Source organism: Artemia sp. Qi Xiang Cuo, chromosome 6 (genome assembly GCF_049724085.1).
Source record: "Artemia sp. Qi Xiang Cuo chromosome 6, ASM4972408v1, whole genome shotgun sequence".
NCBI lineage: Eukaryota > Metazoa > Arthropoda > Branchiopoda > Anostraca > Artemiidae > Artemia > Artemia sp. Qi Xiang Cuo.
In genome coordinates, this window is record NC_142799.1 from 13,769,519 (window position 1) to 13,794,256 (window position 24,738).

The 24,738-nt window shown below is 37.3% G+C and overlaps 1 protein-coding gene across 1 annotated transcript in view; it reads right to left on the reverse strand.

Annotated features, from left to right (window-relative positions):
• Window positions 1-24,738, reverse strand: part of LOC148950890 (uncharacterized) — a 122,065-nt gene that overhangs the window by 36,120 nt on the left and 61,207 nt on the right. Inside the window, exon 4 of the mRNA XM_089090941.1 lies at window positions 2,247-2,615. Coding sequence (XP_088947067.1) covers window positions 2,247-2,615 — 369 coding nt within the window. The remainder of the gene's footprint in view (window positions 1-2,246; window positions 2,616-24,738) is intronic.

A 24,738-nucleotide genomic window follows, 5' to 3' on the forward strand; every position in this document is an offset into this window, starting at 1 on the left:
CCCCACTTAAAACCTTTACCCTGAGGGCTGTGGGGAGGGGGTTGTGATCCTTAAAGACCTAATTTTCAAAACTTTCAACTACGTTGAACAAAATGGCTATCTAAAAACTTTGATTGTATGTGTTTGGGGAAATGGTGGGCGTGAGAGGGGGGTTATTTGCCCTCTAATCACTTTCGACTATCAAAAAGAGCTCTAGCCCTTTGAATTTCCAGTCAAATACACCCTTTTTCAAGTTTCTACGACAACGCTTTCAATAAAAAACCTTATATGCCCCCAGGGTATAACTTTTAACCCTTGCCCTGAGGGCTCTAAGGGGGTTATCATCCTCAAAGACCTAATTTGCAGAGCTTTCAACTACGTTGAACAAAATGACTATCTCAAAATTTTGATTGGATGTGTTTGGATAAACGGTGGTCGTGGAAGGGGTGTTAGTTGCCTTCCAAAAACTTTCGACCATTAAAAAGGGCATAAGCCATTTCAATTTCCAATCGAATGAGCCCTTTTTGAAGTTTCTACGACAACGCTTTCTATGAAAACCTTATTTGCCCCCAGGGCATAACTTATAACCCTTGCCCTGAGGGCTGGTGGGGGGGGGGCGGGATAGAACTAGTTTCCAGAACTTTCAATGACGTTGAATAAAATGGCTATCTCAAAATTTTTATTGGATGTGTCTGGGAAAAAGGTGGGCGTGAGAGGGGGGGGGGGTTAGTTGCCCTCCAATCACTTTTGACGATTCAAAAGGGCCCTAGCCCTTTGAATTTCCAACTAAATGAGCCTTTTTTTAAGTTTCTAAGACAAAGCTTTCTATAAGAAAACCTTATATGCCCCCAGGGCATAACTTACAACCCTTGCCCTGAGGGCTGTAGGGGGGAGTACCCTCCTCAAACATAATTTCTATCTGGAAATCAACTACGCTGAACCAAATTGCTATCTCAAAATTTTTATTGGATGTGTTTGGGCTATTGTTATAATAACTTTCGAATATTAAAAAGGGCACTAGCCATTCCAATTTCCAATCGAATGAACCGTCTTCGAAGTTTCTATGACAACTCCTTCGATACGAAGTGCCCTGGTATGGAAAAAAAATAATACATTGTGCCAACATTGTTCTTTAGCTTGGAAGTGCGATTGCGCTGCCTATGATTAAGTTTCGGCGGCACAAGGAAAATGCTCTACATGTTGCATTCTCCACAGCATTAACTTATCATTTGGCTCATGTGCTGATGACATCATGCTAGAATTCAATTCACAAAAATCATAAACTGTTCTTTTTAACTGCCATGATGATTACTTATGGCAGGCAAATATCCCTTAGTACAACTATTTTTAAGATCGTTGACAGTATCACATACATAGGCCTCCATGTCGATAACCTTAGTTGCTCCACCTAGCTTTCTATTCTAAAATCCGCTTCTTTAAGAAGAAATTGTATGGAGTCCATGTGTAATTCAAAAATTTGTCTTTCTTCTTAGCGCTTGGTTGAACTATAAACTGTGCAGTAAAGGTCAATAGGTTAGTAGATTAAACTTAATTTTTTAAGACGCTTTAGAAGGACGAGTAAAAAGATACCAAGTAAAAAAAAGTAGAAAGTAGAAATGCAGAAAACGAAATTAGAAAGAATTAGAAAATGGAAAATGAACGTGGCACGGAAAATAGAAAGAGAAGTACAGATGGCTAGTTTTCTGTTCCATTTTATATGTTCTAAATTCTAAAAAAAGAAATTATTTTTGTGAATAGAAATAAATTAAAGTCAGTCACTTTTGAAATGGATACATTTAAACTGGCATCTATATTCTCTTGATAATTGTCAATTAAACGTTATAATTGATCAAGGTCATTGATATCACTGATCGTTTATAGTGTCTATTTATCTTTTCAGTTGCTTTTTTTCAGGACTCTTATATTTTGAAATTCTTTGGATTCGTCATGGAAAATAATTTGGCCCCTTTGTTATAAGAAACTTCTGCGAATACCTTCCCTGTAGGTGAACAAAAAAATAAGGTTTTTAATAGTGATGACGGTCTTTCCGTAAGTCCAGTTCTATTTGCTCCAACTTCAACGTAAAATATTTTTGCATTAGCAGTTTATTTTTATCTAAAAAAAATTGGACAAAAACTATGTCTTCATGTACACGATGTAACACACGAACGATATACGCTAGTTACTTTAAAGAGTAGCTTGGGTTAAAACAACGAAAACCTAGTTGTATTTATCTTTTACTAAGATTCTTGATTAAGGTCACCCACCTGGTTTGGGACAGTTAATGTGATAGCTATTTATATGATTCATAAGCTCTTCTTTGACTTCGAAGTAAGTAGAACAGTCAAAGCATCTGTAAAGACCTGTTTCAGCAGTCTCAGTAGGCCTGATTCCACAATTGGCCAAGTCCCTTTCATTAATATACATTGCGTTTATGTGAAAGCGCAAATAATGCCTCTTAAGACTAAAACCTCGTTTGCAGATGACGTTGCAGATGTCACACCGGAAACGCTGATTTTTCTTCAATCCATTTTCGGATGGAATAATGCTATCCTTTTGAAGCTTGAAGATGTAGTATTCAAGCGGCTTTTTGTTCATCATTTTTTGCTCCTTTTCCGTACACACAAGGGCACTGTCTGAAAGAGAAACAAACATTTAGAAGCAAGTCATGATAAAAGTATGTGACAAGCTTGCTGACAAAAAGGACGTAAAATTCCATTGTAAAGTGAAGCAATTGAAGCTTTTCCCAGCAAATAGCAAATGAAGCACAGCAAAATCTGTGATTGGAAGGCATGCAACATCGAGCGTCAAAACGTATAACAAACTAAAATTATTCACGACGAAATCGGCGTTCAGAAGGCAAACAGCAAAACGCATCATGACAAAAAAAAACACAACAAAATTAGCGATAACAAGAACAACGCCATCACTACGCTCGACGGTAACGAGCTACGGTACAGAATTCAGTGTAAGCAGCAAATGTACCGTAAACTGCGGAAGTGTTTACTACAAGTTATTTAGACCCTTCAAGACAGTAAATATTCACTGAGGAGCCCTTCATTTCTTTAAGGAAATAGTATTAAATAAAGGTAATTAATCAGGAGATTGCAGCTTGCATGGTCGAATTGTATTGGCACCTCCAGTGTTTCAAAGCGAATTGATTTGCCTTTTTTTATGACCTCAACCCCTGTCTAACAAGTGACATAAATCAATCTAAAGCTTAAACTAATCTTTTGCTTCCTACAAAGTATCTGGAAAAATGTACTTTTTAGACCCAAATTATACTGTTGACGACTGCCTTGCAAAACCACTAAATTATGGAGTCAGTGGTATATTAGTAGTAACCACATATGGAATTCTGACGCAGGTATAGCAAATACCATGTTATTATCGTACAGGTATAGCAAATACCATGTTATTATCGTACAGGTATAGCAAATACCATGTTATTATCGTACAGGTATAGCAAATACCATGTTATTATCGTGCAGGTATAGCAATCCTGTACCAAACAGGTTTTTCTGGTAGGTATTCTACCGGTCCAATTCTACAGGGCATTACACCTTTACGTGACGCCTATGTACCAAACAGGTTTTTCTGGTAGGTATTCTAGCGGTCCTATTCTACAGGGCATTACACCTTTGCCAACGCCCCCGTACCAAACAGGTTTTTCAGGTAGGTATTCTACCGGTCCTATTCTACAGGTCATTACACCTTTGCCAACAGGAACGAGTATAACTTGATTGGTGATTAGGATTTGAATAAAAGGAATAGTTTTCTTTACAATTCATATTAGTAAGAGAATTGAATTCAAAGAGAATAGTTTATTTGAGAGGATATTAGTGGAAAAAAAAATGGGTGGTGCATTTACGCTATTGAAGATTAATGATAGAACTGACTAACTATTTAGTTTAAATAATTCTAGGAGGAATTGAGTTTTATGGATGATATGGAAAAATGGTACTTGTTAAATATTCGGGTAAACATACGACTAAGAAACGCTTCACTATAAATAAGGCTATCGTGTTTTTCCGATTTTTCTAGGCGTGGTTAACTATTTAGTTTAAATAATTCTAGGAGGAATTGAGTTTTATGGATGGTATGGAAAAATGGTACTTGTTAAATATTCGGGTAAACATACGACTAAGAAACGCTTCACTATAAATAAGGCTATCGTGTTTTACCGAATTTACTAGGGCGGGGGTAACTATTTAGTTTAAATAATTCTAGGAGGAATTGAGTTTTCTCTTTGGGCTGTTTGTGTCTCTTTGGGCTGTTTGTGTTTCTTTGGGCTTTTTGCGTCTCTTTGGGCTGTGTGTCTCGATGGACTGTTTGAGTCTTTTTGATCTATTTGTGTCTCTTTGAGCTGTTTGAGTCTTTTTGGGTTGTGTTTGCCTCTTTGGGCTTTGTCTCTTTGGGCTGTGTGTGTTTCTTTGGGCTAGGTTTGTCTCTTTGGGCTGTTTGAGTCATTTTGATCTGTTTGTCTTTCTTTGGCTGTTTGTGTCTCTTAGGGGTCGTGTGTGCCTGTTTGGGCTATGTGTGTCTCTTTGGGGCGTTTGAATCTTTTGGTATGTATGTGTCTGTATGGGCGTTTTTTGGTCTGTGTGTGTTTCTTTGGGTTGTTTGTGTCTCTTAGAGGCCATATGTGTCTCTTTGGGCAATTTGTGTCTCTCTGGAGTGTTTGAATATTTTTGGTATATATGTGTCTGTATGGGCGTTTGTTTTCTCTTTTGGGTGGGTTTGTGTCTCTTTTGGCGTTTTGTGTGTCTTAGGACAGTGTATGTCTCTTTAGCCGGTGTGTGTCTCTGGGCTATGTGTGTCTCTTTAGGCTGTATGTCTCTTTGGGCAGTTTGAATCTTTATGGTCTGTGTGTGCCTCTTTTGGCTGTTTGTGTCGTTTTGGGCTTTGTGTCTCTCTGTTGGATGTGTGCGTCTCTTGTCTCTTTGGGCTGTGTGTCTCTTTGGGCTGTTTGAGTCTTTTTGATCTGTGTTTGTCTATTTGGGCTGTTTGAGTCTTTTTGATCTGTGTTTGTCTCTTTGGGCTTCTGTCTCTTTGGGCTGTTTGTATTTCTTTGGGCTATGTGTGTCTCTTTGGGCTGTTTGAGTCATTTTGGTCTGTGTGTCTTTCTTTTGGCTGTTTGTGTCTCTTAGGGGTCGTGTGTGCCTCTTTGGGCCATGTGTGTCTCTTTGGGGCGTTTCAATCTTTTGGTCTGTATGTGTCTGTATGGGCGTTTTTTGGTCTGTGTGTGTTTCTTTTTGCGGTTTTTGTCTCTTATAGGCCATGTGTGTCTCTTTTGGCAATGTGTGTCTCTTTGGAGGGTTTGAATCTTTTTGGTATGTATGTGTCTGTATGGGTGTGTTTTTTGTCTTTTGGGGGTGTGTGTGTCTCATTTGGGTGTTTGTGTCTCTTCTGGCTGTGTGTGTGTGTCTTTTGGCTTTGTGTGTCTCTTAGGACTGTGTGTATATCTCTTTAGCCTGTGTGTGTCTCTTTGGGCTGTGTGTGTCTCTTTAGGCTGTATATCTATATGGTCAGTTTGACTATTTATTGTCTGTGTGTGACTCTTTTGGCTGTTTGTGTCGTTTTGGGCTTTGTGTCTCTCTGTTTGATGTGTGCGTCTCTTTGAGTCGTGTACGTCTCTTTGAGCTGTATGTGTCCCTTTGGGCTGTGGGTGTCTTTTTGTGATGTGTGTGTCTCTTTAGGCTGTGTGTGTCTCGTTGGACTGTGTGTCTTTTTGGGGTGTCTGAGTCTTTTTAGTCTATGTTTGTCTCTTTGGGCTGTTTGTGTCTCTTTGGGCTGTTTGTGTCTCTTAGAGCCCATGTGTGTCTCTTTTGGCAATGTGTGTCTCTTTGGAGGGTTTGACTCTTTTTGGTATGTATGTGTCTGTATGGGCGTGTTTTTTCTATTTTGGCTGTATGTGTGTCTCTTTTGGCTTTTTGTGTATATTAGGACTGTTTTTATGTATATTTATCATGTGTGTGTCTCTTTTGGCGGTGTGTGTCTCTTTATGCTGTATATCTCTTTAGGCAGTTTGAATCTTTATGGTCTGTGTGTGCCTCTTTTGGCTGGTTGTGTCGTTTTGGGCTTTGTGTCTCTTTGTTAGATGTGTGCGTCTCTTTGGGCCGTGTACGTCTCTTTGAGCTGTATGTGTCTCTTTGGGCTGTGGGTGTCTCTTTGTGATGTGTGTGTCTCTTTAGGCTGTGTGTGTCTCGTTGGGCTATGGGATCTTTTTGGGTTGTCTGAGTCCTTTTGGTCTATGTTTGTCTCTTTGGACTGTGTATGTTTCTTTGGGCTTTGTATGTTTTTTTGGGCTGTTTGTGTCTCTTTGGACTCTGAGTCAATACGTTTAAGCAATAAATATCTTTAAGCTTAACCCGTCTTTATTCTTTATAATAGTTTTATTGTAAGCAAGTAACAAACTCTCTCCTGAAGTTGCCTCTTGGATACACAATGCAGAAACTTCATTTAAGAAACTATGAAAAAATTGTAAGTAAGTAACAAATTCTCTCTTGAAGTCACCTCTTGGATACACAATACAGAAATTTCATTAAAGAAATTATGTGGGCTGTTTGTGTTTCTTTGGGCTATGTGTGTCTCTTTGGGCTGTTTGAGTCATTTTGGTCTGTGTGTCTTTCTTTTGGCTGTTTGTGTCTCTTAGGGGTCGTGTGTGCCTCTTTGGGCTATGTGTGTCTCTTTGGGGCGTTTGAATCTTTTGGTATGTATGTGTCTGTATGGACGTTTTTTGGTCTGTGTGGGTTTATTTTTGGGGTTTGTGTCTCTTAGAGGCCATGTGTGTCTCTCTGGGCAATGTGTGTCTCTTTGGAGGGTTTGAATCTTTTTGGTATGTATGTGTCTGAATGGGCGTTTTTTGTCTCTTTGGGCTCTGTGTGTGTCACTTTGGGCTTTGTGTGTCTCTTCGGACTGTGTGTATGTCTCTTTAGCCTGTGTGGGTCTCATTGGGCTGTGTGTGTCTCTTTAGGCTGTATATCTCTTTGGGCAGTTTGAATCTTTATGGTCTGTGTGTGCCTCTTTTGGCTGTGTGTGTCGTTATGGACTTTGTGTCTCTCTGTTGGATGTGTGCGCCTCTTTGGGCCGTGTACGTCTCTTTAAGCTGTATGTGTCTCTTTGGGCTGTGGGTGTCTCTTTGTGCTGTGTGTGTCTCTTGTGGCTGTGTGTGTCTCTTTTGTCTGTTTGTCTTTTTGTGGTGTCAGAGTCTTTTTGGTCTATGTTTGTCTCTTGTGGCTTTTTGTGTCTCTTTGGGCAGTTTGTGTCTCTTAGAGGCCATGTGTGTCTCTTTGGGCAATGTGTGTCTCTTTGGAGGGTTTGAATCTTTTTGGTATGTATGTGTCTGTATGGGCGTTTTTTGTCTCTTTGGGCTGTGTGTGTGTGTCTTTGGGCTTTGTGTGTCTCTTCGGACTGCGTGTATGTCTCTTTAGCCAGTGTGTGTCTCTTTGGGCGGTGTGTGTCTATTTAGGCTGTATATCTCTTGGGGTAATTTGTCTCTGTTTTGTCTCTGTGTGTCTCTGTTGGCTGCGTGTGTCGTGGTAGGCATTGTGTCACTCTTTTGGATGTGTGCGTCTCTTTGGGTCGTGTACGTATCTTTGAGCTTTCTTTGTCCCTTTGGGTTGTGGTTGTCTCTTTGTGATGTGTGTGTCTCTTTAGGCTGTGTGTGTCTCGTTGGGCTGTGGGATCTTTTTGGGGTGTCTGAGTCTTTTTGGTCTATGTTTGTCTCTTTGGACTGTTTGTGTCTCTGAGTCTTTTTGGTCTGTGTTTGTCTCTTTGGGCTGCGTCTGTTTTTTTGGGCTGTTTGTGTCTCTTTGGGCTCTGTGTCAATACGTTTAAGCAATAAATATCTTAAAGCTTAACCCGTCTTTATTCTTTAGAATAGTTTTATTGTAAGCAAGTAACAAACTCTCTCCTGAAGTCACCTCTTGGATACACAATGCAGAAACTTCATTTAAGAAACTATGAAAAAATTGTAAGTAAGTAACAAATTCTCTCTTGAAGTCACCTCTTGGATACACAATACAGAAATTTCATTAAAGAAATTATGAAAAAATTGTAAGTAAGTAGCAAATTCTTTCTTGAATTCACCAGCTGGATAAACAAAGACATTTCGTTCAAGAAATTATGACAAAACTCTAAGTAAGTAACAAACTCTTTCTTGAAGTTACCTCATGTATACATAATGCAGAAATTTCATTTCAGAAATCATGAAAAAATTGTAACCAAGTAACAAACTCTTTCATGAAGTCACCTCGTGGATATGAAAAAATTGTAAGTAAGTAGCTAATTCTTTCTTGAATCCACCTGCTGGATAAACAAAAAATATATTTCATTCGAGAAACTATAACAAAATTCCACGTAAGTAACAAACTCTTTATTGTTTTCATGACTTAGATACACGATGTAGAAATTTAATTCAAGAAATTATAAAAAATTCTCAGCAAGTAACAATTTCTTTCTTGAAGTCAACTCTTGTGTAGAAATTTAATTCAAGAAATTATGAAAAAATTCTCAGTAAGTAACAACTTCTTTCTTGAAGTCAACTCTTGGATACACAATACGGAAATTTCATTGTAAGTAAGTAGCAAATTCTTTCTTGAATTCACCTGTTGGATAAACAAAGACATTTCGTTCAAGAAATTATGACAAAATTATAAGTGAGTAACAAACTCTTTTTTGTTTTCACGAGTTAGATATATGATGTAGAAATTAAATTCAAGAAATTATGAAAACATTCTCAGTAAGTAGCAATTTCTTTCTTGAAGTCAACTCTTGGATACACAATATGGAAATTTCATTCAAGAAATGATGAAAATATTTGTAAGTAAGTAACTTTTTTTTTCGCTTTATCACAAACAATTTTCACTTAGCTACACGATGTAGAAATTTAATTCAAGAAATTATTAAAAAATTCTCAGTAAGTAACAATTTCTTTATTTTCACTTAGCTGCACGATGTAGAAATTTAATTCAAGAAATTATGAAAAAATTCTCAGTAAGAAACAATTTCTTTCTTGAAGTCAACTCTTGGATACACAATACGGGAATTTCATTCAACAAATTATGAAAAAATTGTAACTAAGTAGCAAATTCTTTCTTGAATTCACTTGTTGAATAAACAAAAAGACATTTCATTCAAGAAATTATGAGAAAATTCTAAGTAAGTAACAAACTCTTTATTGTTTTCACGAGTTAGATATACGATTTAGAAATTAAATTCAAGAAATTATGAATAAATTCTCAGTCTAAGTAGCAAATTCTTTCTTGAATTCACCTGTTGGATAAACAAAAAGACATTTCGTTCAAGAAATTATGACAAAATTCTAAGTAAGTAACAAACTCTTTATTGTTTTCACGAGTTAGATATACGATGTAGAAATTAATTACAAGAAATTATGAAAAAATTCTCAGTAAGTAACCATTTCTTTCTTGAAGTCAACTCTTGGATACACAGAACAAGCTCTTTATTGATTTCACCTCTTGAATATACAGTACAGATACTTCATTCAAGAAACGTGATTAAACACGTTTTGAAACTACATGCTATTTGCTTGCCTTTCCTTGGCATCTTTCCAAATAAGTGGGTATTCCCCACTGCTTCCTACACATTGCAAAAAAGTGAGCAGTACGAAAACTCCACGTTTTCAACCAGACTGGTTTTTTTAGACAACACGAGAGACATGCCAAGTCGACATAGCTTTATTTCATTTTTAAGGTTAATTTAGACGAGGTTACGTGCGGCACGTAACCTCGTCTAAATTAACCTTAAAAATAAAATAAAGCTATGTCGACTTTGCATGTATCTCGTGTTGTCTAAAAAAAACCAGTCTGGTTGAAAACGTGGAGTTTTCGTACTGCTCACTTTTTTGCAATGTGTAGGAAGCAGTGGGGAATCCCCGCTCATTTGGAAAGGTGCCAAGGAAAGGCATGCAAATAGCATGTAGTTTCAAAACGTGTTTAATCACGTTTCTTGAATGAAGTATCTGTACTGTATATTCAAGAGGTGAAATCAATAAAGAGCTTGTTCTGTGTATCCAAGAGTTGACTTCAAGAAAGAAATGGTTACTTACTGAGAATTTTTTCGAAATTTCTTGTAATTAATTTCTACATCGTATATCTAACTCGTTAAAACAATAAAGAGTTTGTTACTTACTTAGAATTTTGTCATAATTTCTTGAACGAAATGTCTTTTTGTTTATCCAACAGGTGAATTCAAGAAAGAATTTGCTACTTAGACTGAGAATTTATTCATAATTTCTTGAATTTAATTTCTAAATCGTATATCTAACTCGTGAAAACAATAAAGAGTTTGTTACTTACTTAGAATTTTGTCATAATTTCTTGAATGGAATGTCTTTTTGTTTATTCAACAAGTGAATTCAAGAAAGAATTTGCTACTTAATTACAATTTTTTCATAATTTCTTGAATGAAATTCCCGTATTGTGTATTCAAGAGTTGACTTCAAGAAAGAAATTGTTACTTGCTGAGAATTTTTTCATAATTTCTTGAATTAAATTTCTACATCGTGTATCTAAGTGAAAATAAAGAAATTGTTACTTACTGAGAATTTTTTCATAATTTCTTGAATTAAATTTCTACATCGTGTAGCTAAGTGAAAATTGTTTGTGATAAAGCGAAAAAAAGTTACTTACTTACAAATATTTTCATCATTTCTTGAATGAAATTTCCATATTGTGTATCCAAGAGTTGACTTCAAGAAAGAAATTGTTACTTACTGAGAATTTTTTCCTAATTTCTTGAATTTAATTTCTACATCATACATCTAACTCGTGAAAACAATAAAGAGTTAGTTACTTACTTAGAATTTTGTCATAATTTCTTGAACGAAATGTCTTTTTGTTTATCCAACTGGTTAATTCAAGAAAGAATTTGCTACTTAGTTACAATGAAATTTCCGTATTGTGTATCCAAGAGTTGACTTCAAGAAAGAAATTGTTACTTACTGAGAATTTTTTCATAATTTCTTGAATTAAATTTCTACACAAGAGTTGACTTCAAGAAAGAAATTGTTACTTGCTGAGAATTTTTTCATAGTTTCTTGAATTAAATTTCTACATCGTGTATCTAAGTCATGAAAACAATAAAGAGTTTGTTACTTACTTGGAATTTTGTCATAATTTCTTGAACGAAATGTCTTTTTTGTTTATCCAGCAGGTGAATTCAAGAAAGAATTTGCTACTTACTTACAATTTTTCCATATCCACGAGGTGACTTCATGAAAGTTTGTTACTTGCTTACAATTTTTTCATAATTTCTTAAATGAAATTTCTGCATTGTGTATCCATGAGGTAACTTCAAGAAAGAGTTTGTTACTTACTTAGAATTTTGTCATTATTTCTTGAACGAAATGTCTTTTTGTTTATCCAGCTGGTGAATTCAAGAAAGAATTTGCTACTTACTTACAATTTTTTCATAATTTCTTTAATGAAATTTCTGTATTGTGTATCCAACAGGTGACTTCAAGAGAGAATTTGTTACTTACTTACAATTTTTTCATAGTTTCTTAAATGAAGTTTCTGCATTGTGTATCCAAGAGGTGACTTCAGGAAAGAGTTTGTTACTTGCTTACAATAGAACTATTCTAAAGAATAAAGACGGGTTAAGCTTAAAGATATTTATTGCTTAAACGTATTGATACATAGCCTAAAGAGACACACAAAGTCCAAAGAAACATACACAGCCCAAAGAGACACAAACAGCCCAAAGAGACAAACATAGACCAAAAAGACTCAGACACCCCAAAAAGACACACAGTCTAACGAGACACACACAGCCTAAAGAGACACACACATCACCAAGAGACACCCACAGCCCAAAGAGACACAAACAGCTCAAAGAGACGCACACATCCAAAAGAGAGACACAAAGCCCAAAACGACACACACAGCCAAAATAGTCACACACAGACCATAAAGATTCAAACTGCCCAAAGAGATATACAGCCTAAAGAGACACACACATCCAAAATATACAAACAAAGCATAAATATACATAAAAACAGTCCGAAGAGAAAAAAAAACCCAAAAGAGACACAAACACTGCTCAAAGAGACAAAACACGCCCATACAGACAAATACATAACAAAAAGATTCAAATCCCTCCAAAGAGACACACATTTCCAAAATAGACACACATGGTCTCTAAGAGACACAAACAGCCCAAAGAGACACAAACAGCCCAAAGAGACAAACAAAGACTAAAAAGACTCAGACACCCCAAAAAGACACACAGTCCAACGAAACACACAGCCTAAAGAGACACACACATCACAAAGAGACACCCACAGCCCAAAGAGACACATACAGCTCAAAGAGACGTACACGGCCCAAAGAGACGCACACATCCAACAGAGAGACACAAAGCCTAAAACGACACAAACAGCCAAATTAGGCACACACAGACCATAAAGATTCAAACTGCCCAAAGAGATACACAGCCTAAAGAGACACACACCGCCCAATGAGACACACACAGGCTAAAGAGACATACACACAGTCCTAATAGACACACAAAGCCCAAAGACACACACACACACCCCAAAGAGACAAAACACGCCCATACAGACACATACATACCAAAAAGATTCAAACCCTCCAAAGAGACACACATTGCCCAAAGAGACACACATGGGCTCTAAGAGACACAAACAGCCCAAAGAGACACAAACAGCCCAAAGAGACAAACATAGACCAAAAAGACTCAGACACCCCAAAAAGACACACAGTCCAACGAGACACACACAGCCTAAAGAGACACACACATCACAAAGAGACCACCACAGCCCAAAGAGACACATACAGCTCAAAGAGACGTACACGGCCCAAAGAGACGCACACATCCAACAGAGAGACACAAAGCCCAAAACGACACAAACAGCCAAAAGAGGCACACACAGACCATAAAGATTCAAACTGCCCAAAGAGATATACAGCCTAAAGATACACACACAGCCCAAAGAGACACACACAGGATAAAGAGACATACACACAGTTCGATGACAAACACAAAGCCCAACCAGACATACACACCGCCCAAAGAGACAAAAAACGCCCAAACAGACACATACATATTAAAAAGATTCAAACCCTCCAAAGAGACACACATAGCCCAAAGAAACACACAAGGCCTCTAAGAGACACAAATAGCACAAATAAACACACAAAGACCAAAAAAACGCCCATAAAGACACATACAGACCAAAAGATTCAAACGCCCCAAAGAGACACACATAGCCCAAAGAGGCACACACGACCCCTAAGAGATACAAACAGACAAAAGAAAGACACACAGACCAAAATGACTCAAACAGCCCAAAGAGACACACATAGCCCAAAGAAACTCAAACAACCCAAAGAGACAGAAGCCCAAAGAGACAAACACAGCCCAAAAAAGACTCAAACAGACCAAAGAGACACAATTATATCAAAAAGACTCAAACAGTACAAAGAGACAAACAGCCCAAAGAGACGCAAAAAGGAAAAATACAAAAACACACCCCAAATAGACACACAAAGCACAAAGAGAAAAACACAGACCAAACAGACTCAAACAGACCAAAGAGACAAACACAGACCAAAAAGACTAAAACAGCTCAAAGAGACACACAGCCAGAAGAGACAAGAGACGCACACATCCAACAGAGAGACACAAAGCCCAAAACGACACAAACAGCCAAAAGAGGCACACACAGACCATAAAGAGTCAAACTGCCCAAAGAGACATACAGCCTAAAGAGACACACACAACCCAAAGAGTCACACACAGGCTAAAGAGACATACACACAGTCCTAAGAGACACACAAAGCCAAAAGACACACACACACACCCAAAAGACACAAAAAACGCCCATACAGACACATACATACCAAAAAGATTCAAACCCTCCAAAGAGACACACATTGCCCAAAGAGACACACATGGTCTATAAGATACACAAATAGCCAAAATAAACACACACACACAAAAAAACGCCCATAAAGACACATACAGACCAATAGATTCACACGCCCCAAAGAGACACACATAGCCCAAAGAGGAAAACACGGCCCCTAAGAGACACAAACAGACCAAAGAAAGACGCAAAGCCAAAAATGACACAAACAGCCAAAAGAGACACACATAGCCCAAAGAAACACAAACAACCCAAAGAGACAGAAGCCCAAAGAGGCAAACACAGCCCAAAAAAGACTCAAACAGCCCAAAGAGACACAAACAGATCAAAAAGACTCAAACAGTCCAACGAAACACACAGCCCAAAGAGACACACAAAGCCCAAAGAAACACACACAGCCCAAAGAGACACAAACAGCCCAAAGAGAAAACTCAATTCCTCCTAGAATTATTTAAACTAAATAGTTACCCCCGCCCTAGAAAGTTCGGTAAAACACGATAGCCTTATTTATAGTGAAGCGTTTCTTAGTCGTATGTTTACCTGAATATTTAACAAGTACCATTTTTTCCATACCATCCATAAAAGTCAATTCCTCCTAGAATTATTTAAACTAAATAGTTACCCCCGCCTAGAAAAATCGGAAAAACACGATAGCCTTATTTATAGTCGTATGTTTACCCGAATATTTAACAAGTACCATTTTCCCATATCATCCATAAAACTCAATTCCTCCTAGAATTATTTAAACTAAATAGTTAGTCAGTTCTATCATTAATCTTCAATAGCGTAAATGCACCACTCATTTTTTTTTCTCCACTATTTCCTCTCAAATAAACTATTCTCTTTGAATTCAATTCTCTTACTAATATGAATTGTAAAGAAAACTATTCCTTTTATCCAAATCCTAATCACCAATCAAGTTATACTCGTTCCTCTTGGCAAAGGTGTAATGCCCTGTAGAATTGGACCGGTAGAATACCTACCAGAAAAACCTGTTTGGTACGGGGGCGTTGGCAAAGGTGTAATGCCCTGTAGAATAGGACCGCTAGAATACCTACCAGAAAAACCTGTTTGGTACATAGGCGTCACGTAAAGGTGTAATGCCCTGTAGAATTGGACCGGTAGAATACCTACCAGAAAAACCTGTTTGGTACAGGATTGCTATACCTGCACGATAATAACATGGTATTTGCTATACCTGTACGATAATAACATGGTATTTGCTATACCTGTACGATAATAACATGGTATTTGCTATACCTGCGTCAGAATTCCATATGTGGTTACTACTTATATTAACAGATCTGTTGAAAGAAACTTTTAGGACCAAAATGATCGGACCCTTAGTTATAGTTGGCTTTGAGAAGTGCCGGATGGTATAAATCAACATGATGTTGCAATGGGAATATAACTCCCTTCATTATTTTAAATAACATTCGTAATACAAAGAAGAGACTTGTGCAAGGTTTCAGGAACTTTCCAGTATAACAATTGAAAACTTTAAGGGATGTTGAGATAAATGTTGAGCTAAATAAATAAAAAAAAATGCGCATACAAATTTCCAAAAGAGAGTATCTACAAGATTTCGGGAACAACAGAGGATATTAAGTTGAAACTTCCAGCGATTGTCCAACTAAATCGAAAGAAACTTTGGTCGTCCAGGCTAGCAAAATAAAAGTATCTGTAATACCTTGGGAACACCTAATGTTATTAAAGTGAAACTTTAACGAGATTGATGGGGACAATCAACTAAATTCCAAAACACTGTGAGTATGCTGTCTGTAATAAAATCATATCTGTAATATCTGACGATTGGCTAATGGTACTTTTGTCAAGTTAATATTAAATTAAATCAAAATACCCTTTGCCCATCCAGGCTATTAAAAGTGTCTATCTGCAATATCTCAACAGCCGCTAGGGGTACGAAGATGAAAATTTTATCGAATGTTGAGGGCCGTACCAAACTAAATTCAAAGACAATATGCATCCTGGTTGTGAAAATGCTGTAACTACAAAATCTCAGAAATCGGCAATGTATTAAGTTAAGACTTTTAGAATATGTTGAGAGGGAGGCATAACAACGTCAAAAGAGTTGTGTAATGCTTTTTCTTGTATTTCTTAAGAGTTATTTCTGTTTAAAAGAAATGATTTCGATTATGTTTGAACTTTTGTATTCTATAAGAAGCATCTGGAACGATTTCAGAATTTCTGGTTTTGTAGCAAGTATTTTGTGTTCTGCCCCAACTATTTTTCATGCTGTTAGAACTATTTTAGAGTTGTGTAATGTATTTTTTTTTGTATTTCTTAAGAGTTATTTCTGTTTTATAGGAATGATTTTGGATTATATCTGAACTTTTGTATTCTATAAGAAAGTATTTGGAGCGATGTTTGAATTTCTGTGTTTTTTAACGAGTATTTTGTGTTCTACACCAACTATTTTTGCTAGAAATACTTTTGAGTTGTTTTGTGTGCCATGGTGATGTGGGGGTGTTTTGATGAGCATCATGAAAGGCTTGGCTTAGGAAAAACTTGGATCAATGGGTTGAGAGCATAATTTTTAACAAGAAATGTCTGAAAAATGTTTTGCAGGTGATGATGTGAAGTCAGAGGGTAACACATAGTAGTAATGGTGTGGCAATGTGTCGCGATTTGCTTGGAGTATCACGCTTTAGCAATAAAATGCCGAGTCCTGCTGTTCCAAAAAAGGTGTTTTTATGATTCACATGCTTATTTTCGGCGGGAAACCGGATTGAATGTGTAATTTTTAACATGAAATATCTGAAAATGTCTTGAGGGTGATGAGAAGATATTGTTCAAATGCGCATATTGTCATGGTGGATGAAAATTCATAGGCTGAGCTCAAAGAAACGAGGTATTTTCGTTAATAGATCTCAGAAATACCTCAATATGGCCCTGAATTTGCCTATAATATCAAGCCTGCCCCTCTGGAAATGACTGCTAGGATGCATTTTTCTTTAATACATGGTTCTTTTTGCGTATATTTTATTCTTTATAAGATTTTCCGTGTTTTTAGCTGATTTTTCTGTGTTTTAATAATGTTGTAAGTTTGTTTTAATTAACAGAAATTTTATTTACAAAGGTCTGTTTTTTAGATTTATTGTTTAGGACGAGTATTCAGTACATAATCGTTTACACAATTTAAGCATCTTGTAGTCCCTTTTCGCCTTTCTTACACATTTGCCTTGAAAACAATAATTTCTGGAAATAGATTTTCCCCTCTCCACGTCAAATATCGCAGGTGTATGAAATAAATAATTGTCATTCTAGCATGCGTGAAAAATGGAAACTCTCCTTGCGTTCAAATAGGCTATTTCTAGAATATATTAGTCAGAACAAAATATTGGCAACAGCCTGTTGGACCTGGCGTCTGGGGCGTTGATCTATTGGATAAAAAGAAAAAATCTTGAAAGAAAGAAAAAGAAACGCTTTGAAAGAAAAAAAGAAACGCTTTGAACATCTTGACGAAAACTAAAACCTCAAAAAAGTTGGTGTTCCGTTGTCAATACGCAACACCCAGGTGAGCACCGTCATTACATAAGACCCGAGTGTGCGTCGTCACTACATAAGATTATTTGAAAAAAACTACGTTTTCTAAAGAGTTAAAGAGGCTGAGTCACAAGTTCAAACTTTAAAACGTACAGGGATTAGAAGGTACAGTTGGGGGCTGCCGCCCCCAAACCCCCGCTTTCGCAGCCTTTAAATAAAAAAAAATTTTTAAACTGAAAGTAAGGAGTGACATTAAAACTTAAAACGAACGGAAATTATTCCGTATATGAAAGGGGCTGTGCCCTCCTCAACGCCTCGCTCTTTACGCTAAAGTTTTTATTGTTTAAAAAAAAGAGTTGTGAGAAAGTCAAACTTTAGCGTAAAGAGCGAGGCGTTGAGGAGACCACAGCCCCTTTCATATACGGAATAATTTCTGTTCGTTTTAAGTTTTAATGTCGCTCCTTACTTTCAGTTTAAAAAAAAATTTTAAAGGCTACGAAAGCGGGGGGTGGGGGGCGCCCCCCCCCCAAACTGTACCTCCTAATCCCTGTACGTTTCAAGGTTCGAACTTGTGACTCAGCCTCTTTAACTCCTTAGAAAACGTAGTTTTTTTCAAATAATTTATGCACGTTTTTGTACAGTTTATTACTTATTATTGCTTAACTAACTGTTAGAGGATTGTGTATTATTCTTTTCTTTCTCGACAGGGTGTTTTAAGGGTCGACCTTGTAACTCAGCCTCTTTAACTCTTTAGAAAACGTATTTTTTTTCAAATAATTTAAAAAAGAAACTGAGTTTCTTTTTTAAACTTTAAATTCAGTATATAAAAAGTTTCCTCTGACGGGGAATCGAACCCGGGTCTTCCGCCTGACAGTCAGGCGTATCGAGCACTGTACTAAAGAGACACATTCGTAATTGTATTTTTAGTATGTGGAATCTATTTTTGACGCAAGCAAATCCCCACAAAACTTGATATTTGGTTTTTGGAAAACAGAGAAGGAGTGATCAGATTGAGCTGAAATTTCGAGGATAAGCTCCCAGGCCCCAGGAAAGCTTATCCTCTAAATTTCAGCCCGATCGGACAACGTTAAAGGGGGGCTGTGGTGGGAAAATTTAACATGGGCTCTTATAGGAAAACGAGGTTTTTCGTAAGTGTAAATTCGGGGGATAATTTTTTCGGTCTGAAAATATCAAAAGGCCCTAACAGGTTGAATTCTGCTTTGATTGAGTCCTCATTCACCCCGATCAGTTTCCAACTGTGGCCTGTAGGCGTGGCTAACAAGAAAAAAAATGAACTTTAAGTGGCTATATTTGTTTTTTGAAAAACAGGGAAGGAGTGATCGGATTGAGCTGAAATTTTGAGGATAAGCTCCCGGGCCCTAGGAAAGCTTAACCTCTAATTTTCAGTCCAATTAGATAACATTAAAGGGGGGCTGGGTTTGGAGGGTTAATACTTCCGATCCACTTTCACCCCTGAAGATAACGTCCAAGAAGGGTGAAATTTTGAGCGTCTATGACTTGGACGCTCGGATACAAAATACAACCGCCGCTGTCTCTCCGCAACCGCTAGGGCCGGAAATCGCTTAACATTGTGGTGGGTCGCCTCTTTATAGAGGCACACAAGTGTGCCTCCTTGATGCCGTTAAATCTGACTCCCCCTCCATGGAAAAGTCCCTTTTTCCATGAAAAATTCCTCCTTGAAAGGATCCTCCCACATAAATCCCCTCCCCCTCGAAAAGTATTTGCATACTTCCTAATAACCAATTCATAGTTTACAGCCCTTCTCTCGGGTGCTGGCGGGGGGGGGGGGTCACGTAATCCTCGAAGACACTCATTAGATCTTTCGACTATGTTGAACAAGATGGCTGTACAAGATCAAAATTTGTATCGGGTGAATTCGAAGAAAAAAGGGGCGTGAAAGGGAGGCTAGCTGCCATTTAAAAAAAGCACTATCCGATCTTATAGGATCACTAGTTCGATATGATCACCCCTGGGGAAAAAAAACGAATAAACAAGCATCCGTGATCTTTCTTTTGGCAAAAAAAATGTAAAACTCCACATTTTTGTATGTAGGAGCTTTAAACCTCTGCAGAAGGGATCTCTGATATGCTGAATCTGATAGTATGATTTTTATTAAGATCACGTGATGTTTTGAGGGATGATACCCCCTTTTTCAAACATAGGGCAAATCTTCTTAGGCTCGTAACTTTTGATGGGTAACATTAAACTTGATGAATTTTATATATTTTCAATAAGCATGAAACCTATCATTATTAAGATTCTGTTTCTTAGAGTTGCTATTGAGACACATCAATGCTTACTCACAGTTGGTTACCAAGAATTGTTTGATAAAATTAATGATACAGAACTTCGACAAAACAGACTTTAACTTCACCTATGAAATAGCAGAAGAAAACTTGTTATCTTTTGAAGAAATTAAACGAGCAAATTTAGTAGTTTTGGTTGCTCAACAAGGTCGAAAATAGCTTATCAGAAAAGTAAGGGACAGAGATTAGGAAGTTCATGGACCCCAGAGAAATAAAGCGGTTCTGGAAAAAAAAAAACTAAATTAACCATAGGCACTCAGACAATATTTAGTGTTTTTAAAAACCAATTTGAGCAAATTTCCAGACAGCCCCGCAACTTTCTGATGTCAAACCTATATCTCACGGACCATTGATACCCGTTTACCACGGAGAAAACAGAAAATACGCTTGAAATGTTGAAAGATAATTAATTGCCCAGTTTTCGAATTGGGAGATGGAGAGCTCTAAACTAAAATTTCCGTTTGAAAACCCTTTGCTAAATAACCATTTCAATACTTCCCTCTTTATTCAAGAAATTTATAAATATCTTCTCATTATTTTTCTATAATATTAATTTTCCGAAATCTATATATTTTTAAATGGCCTACTATTTTGAAAAATACCTCTCCAGCATGGAAAATTCTTAACCAATATCGTTTCGGCACTCTTCGGTATTTTTGCCAACTTTGATGCTCCATATCACAGTTTATAGACAGTAAGCTTATCGCAGATAATTTCTGGTCTTCAGTCTCGGTGCGAACAAAAAGCTCCTCCCACTTGTTTCTGCCTTAGCGGATTAGTCTGTTATCGTCAATCACTGAGAAATGGTTACCAAGTGCATTATTCGTAATAGAGGGTTTCCACTTGTTTCGTGTCCAAGAGAAATCTGACTTGTCTACCCGAGAAAAGATCTGATAACGCCTATGTTTCTATCTGCAAAAACGTTCTCCGGAGCACTCGCACCCCTGTCCGGGTTTTTATAATGGGAGAGATAGAGAATGATCATACTGCTAATTCTATAAACTGTGCTCCATATCGTTAACTAGTCTACCCAAAGCCACTATCAAAAACTGGACAAACTAATATTCAAATAGATATTCATTCAAAAAGCCCCAGGCTAAGTTATTAATTTGATGCTTCCTCATTTGTCCCCCAGTAACACTATATTTCTTTGTAAATATGTTTTAACGCATAAAAAAAGAACAGGGTCAAAAAAATTCAAGTACCTTTAAGGAGAACTGCATCCAAAATGCAAATACATACTAAGCCTAATCAGAGGCAACGCTGTAGCGTTGCCTATAGTAAAGGCCATACGACTCCAATGTTTTATTATTTTTTTTCCCCAGAGGCACTTCATATGGAATGGGTCGTCGTAGAAACTTCAAAGGGGGCTCATTCGATTGGAAATCGAGAGTTCTAGTGCCCTTTTTGATAGTCGAAAATGATTGGAGGGCAACTAGCCCCCCACGCCCATCATTTCCCCAAACACATCCAATCAAAGTTTTCAGATAGCCATTTTGCTCAGCGTAGTTGATTTCCAGATAGAAAATATCTTTTTGAGGAGGAAACTCCCTCGCAACCCTCAGGGCGAGGGTTTTAAGTTATGCCCTGGAGGTATATAAGGTTTTTATAGAAGGCGTTGTCGTAGAAACTTCACAACAGGCTCATTCGGTTGGAAATTCGACGGGCTAGTGACCTTTTTAAGTCGAAAGTGATCGGAGGGCAACTAGACCCCCCCCCACCCCCAGCTATTCCACAAACACATCCAATCAAAATTTTGAGATATCCATTTTGTTCAGCGTAGTTGATTTCTAGATAGAAAATATACTTTTGAGGAGTACACTCCCCCACAACCCTCAAGGCAAGGGTTTTAAGTTATGCCCTGGGGGCATATAAGATTTTTATAGAAGGCGTTGTGGTAGAAACTTCAAAAGGAGCTCATTCGATTGGAAATTCAAAGGGCTAGTGCCCTTTTAATAGTCGCTAGTGATTGGAGGACAACTAGCCCCCCCCCCCCCGCCCATCATTCTCCCAAACACATCCAATCAAAATTTTGAGACAGCCATTTTGTTCAGCGTAGTTGATTTCCAGATAGAAAATATGTTTTTGAGGAGGACATTTCCCCACAACTCTCAGGGCAAGGCTTTTAAGTTATGCCCTGGGACATATAAGGTTTTTATAGACGTTGTCGTAAAAACTTCAAAAAAGGCTCATTCGATTGGAAATTCAAAGGGATAGTGCCCTTTATAATAGTAGAGTCATTGGAGGGCAACTATCCCCCCCCCGCCCCTCATTCCCCCCAAGACAACGAATAAAAATTTCGAAAGATCCATTTCTTTTATCTTAGTTTATTCCCAGATTTCAATAATGTTTTTGACGAGGACACTCACCCACAACTCTTAAGGCCAGAGTTTTAAGTTAAGTCCTGGAGGCTAAAAAGGTTTTTATAGAAGGCATTGTCGTAAAAACTTCAAAAAAGGCTCATTCGATTGGAAATTCAAAGGGCTAGTGACCTTTTTAATAGTCGAAAGTGATCGGAGGGCAACTAGACCCCCCCACGCCCAGCTTTTCCACAAACACATCCAATCAAAATTTTGATATATCCATTTTGTTCAGCGTAGTTGATTTCTAGATAGAAAATATACTTTTGAGGAGTACACTCCCCCACAACCCTCAAGGCAAGGGTTTAAAGTTATGCCCTGGGGGCATATAAGATTTTTATAGAAGGCGTTGTCGTAGTAACTTCAAAAGGGGCTCATTCGATTGGAAATTCAAAGGGCTAGTGCCCTTTTGCTAGTCGCTAGTGATTAGAGGCCAACTAGCCCCCCCCCCCGCCCATCATTCCCCCAAACACATCCAATCAAAATTTTGAGACAGCCATTTTGTTCAGCGTAGTTGATTTCTAGATAGAAAACATGTTTTTGAGGAGGACAATTCCCCACAACTCTCGGTGCAAGGGTTTTAAGTTATGCCCTGGGGCATATAAGGTTTTTATAGACGTTGTCGTAAAAACTTCAAAAAAGGCTCTTTCGATTGGAAATTCAAAGGGATAGTGCCCTTTATAATAGTAGAAAGTGATTGGATGGCAACTATCCCCCCACGCCCATCATTTCTCCAAAACATAGTTGATCATAGTTGAAGGGTCTGAAAATTATGTCTTTGAGTTTGACAACCCTCCAGCCCTCAGGGCTAAGGTTGAAAGTTATGCCTTGGGGGAATATAAGGTTATTATAGAAAGTGTTGTCGTAAAAACTTCAAAAAGAACTCATTCGAATGTCTAATGGGGGGGTTTTCTTTTGGAAATGGTTCGTCAGCGGAGTTTGGTTAGTTAAAGCTAATTCTAATGGGAGGGTTTTCGAAACGACTAATTCTTATATCTTTTTTGAGAATTTCCGATTGAATTATCCAATGGGAAATTTAGTTAAGCTCTTGGCTAGCGGTCCGCGGGTGGCTTACCTGAGTGGAGGCTGAACATCTAGAGTGGGGAGCTTAATGTAGGAGTACAGGTAGGGAGCTCATATTGATGGCCATACTGACTCGAAATCAGATTGACGAGTTTCAGTTCCCTTAGGAGCGAGTGGAGCCACAATGACCAACAAGCTTGAGAAATATCAACACAATAGGATAAAATAAAATAATAGTGCGTTTATTGTCACTTACATAGTTATTTCAGAGCTCGTGGTTGTATCAAAAAATTAACAACACAGGTTTCCAATACAAATTGTTCTGAGACGAAATATCTCAAAGTTAATACACTTCGAAAGTTTATTACAACGCAATCATGATCAAAAAAATAGCTAGAAGACTGGTGTAAAACTCAAACTAAGACTCCAAATAGACTGAAAATAGACTCATAGTAGACTGAAAAAGACTGGCGCAAAATTGTTAAGTTCTAACTATCTATCCTCTGCAACTATGCCCGAGGTTACGTTTAGGCGTTGCTAGAAGTATATTTTTTCAGTCCTTATTGGCTGCACTATTGTCCTACATTACTATTGGACTGGCTTGCACCAATGAGCTACTCGGGTTTAATTACAGTTTATGAGTTTTAAGATGCCACTCTGGAACTAAAAACTAAAAATAGCAACTAAAAATTCTACACTGCAATATTTTGCTAACAGGTGTCGCTTAATTTATGACTTTTAAGCTATCACTTTGGGATTTTTCGAACGATCGAAGTTTTATATTGTAACATTTTACCAGCAGGGGGTCGCTTTAATTTCAGTTGCATTATATTTTATTTATTTGTAATTTTGTAATTTTTAAAACAAATTAATTGAACAAATATAATAAGGTGTTAAACTTATTCTACAGAAAAATGCAATTAGCTTAAGCAAGTATTTTACATCTCGAGTGACTACTTTTTTTGCATTGTAAATCTTACTTTCTTGACAGTTTGGTATTTTCGAGTTCTTATTATTCGAACACAGGTGTTAGTCACCTGCCGTATGAGATTTGGTCAAGCTAATATTTATTGAATACTTTGAGGGCGGGGGGTCAGATTTACTTATTACATTTTCTGTGGGAAGGAATTTTGTTTAATTCACTACGCTTATTTCTGTATTTTAAATTGAACGCCTGATCTTTGTTTGATCTGTAGGTTACTATAATTTTCGAATATACATTCTTGGGTGATGTTATTTTACTGGGGTAAATTTTACTTGGGGAATTTTGATGTATATTTTTTGAGAATCCATCCCATTACATATCATCCATCCCACTTTTAACGATGTCCTAATCGTTTTTATGCTCCTCCCACTTTCGAATTTGTTTTTTTTTTTTTTTTAAGGAATTTATTTTGTACTTATTAATTTAATTAGCTCTGCTTTGGTAAAATTCATATATATTCTCATTTTTTATATTTGATTGCTCTACTAGAATATACATGTAACAACATCACTTTTAAAGTTTATGGTCTACTCACTCGATTTGGCGAAGGGGCCAAAGCGTTTCTGCATTAGGTTATGTGATTATATAGTAATTATTATTTCCTCCACCTAACACTAAGTTTACCTTCACCTGATACGATTA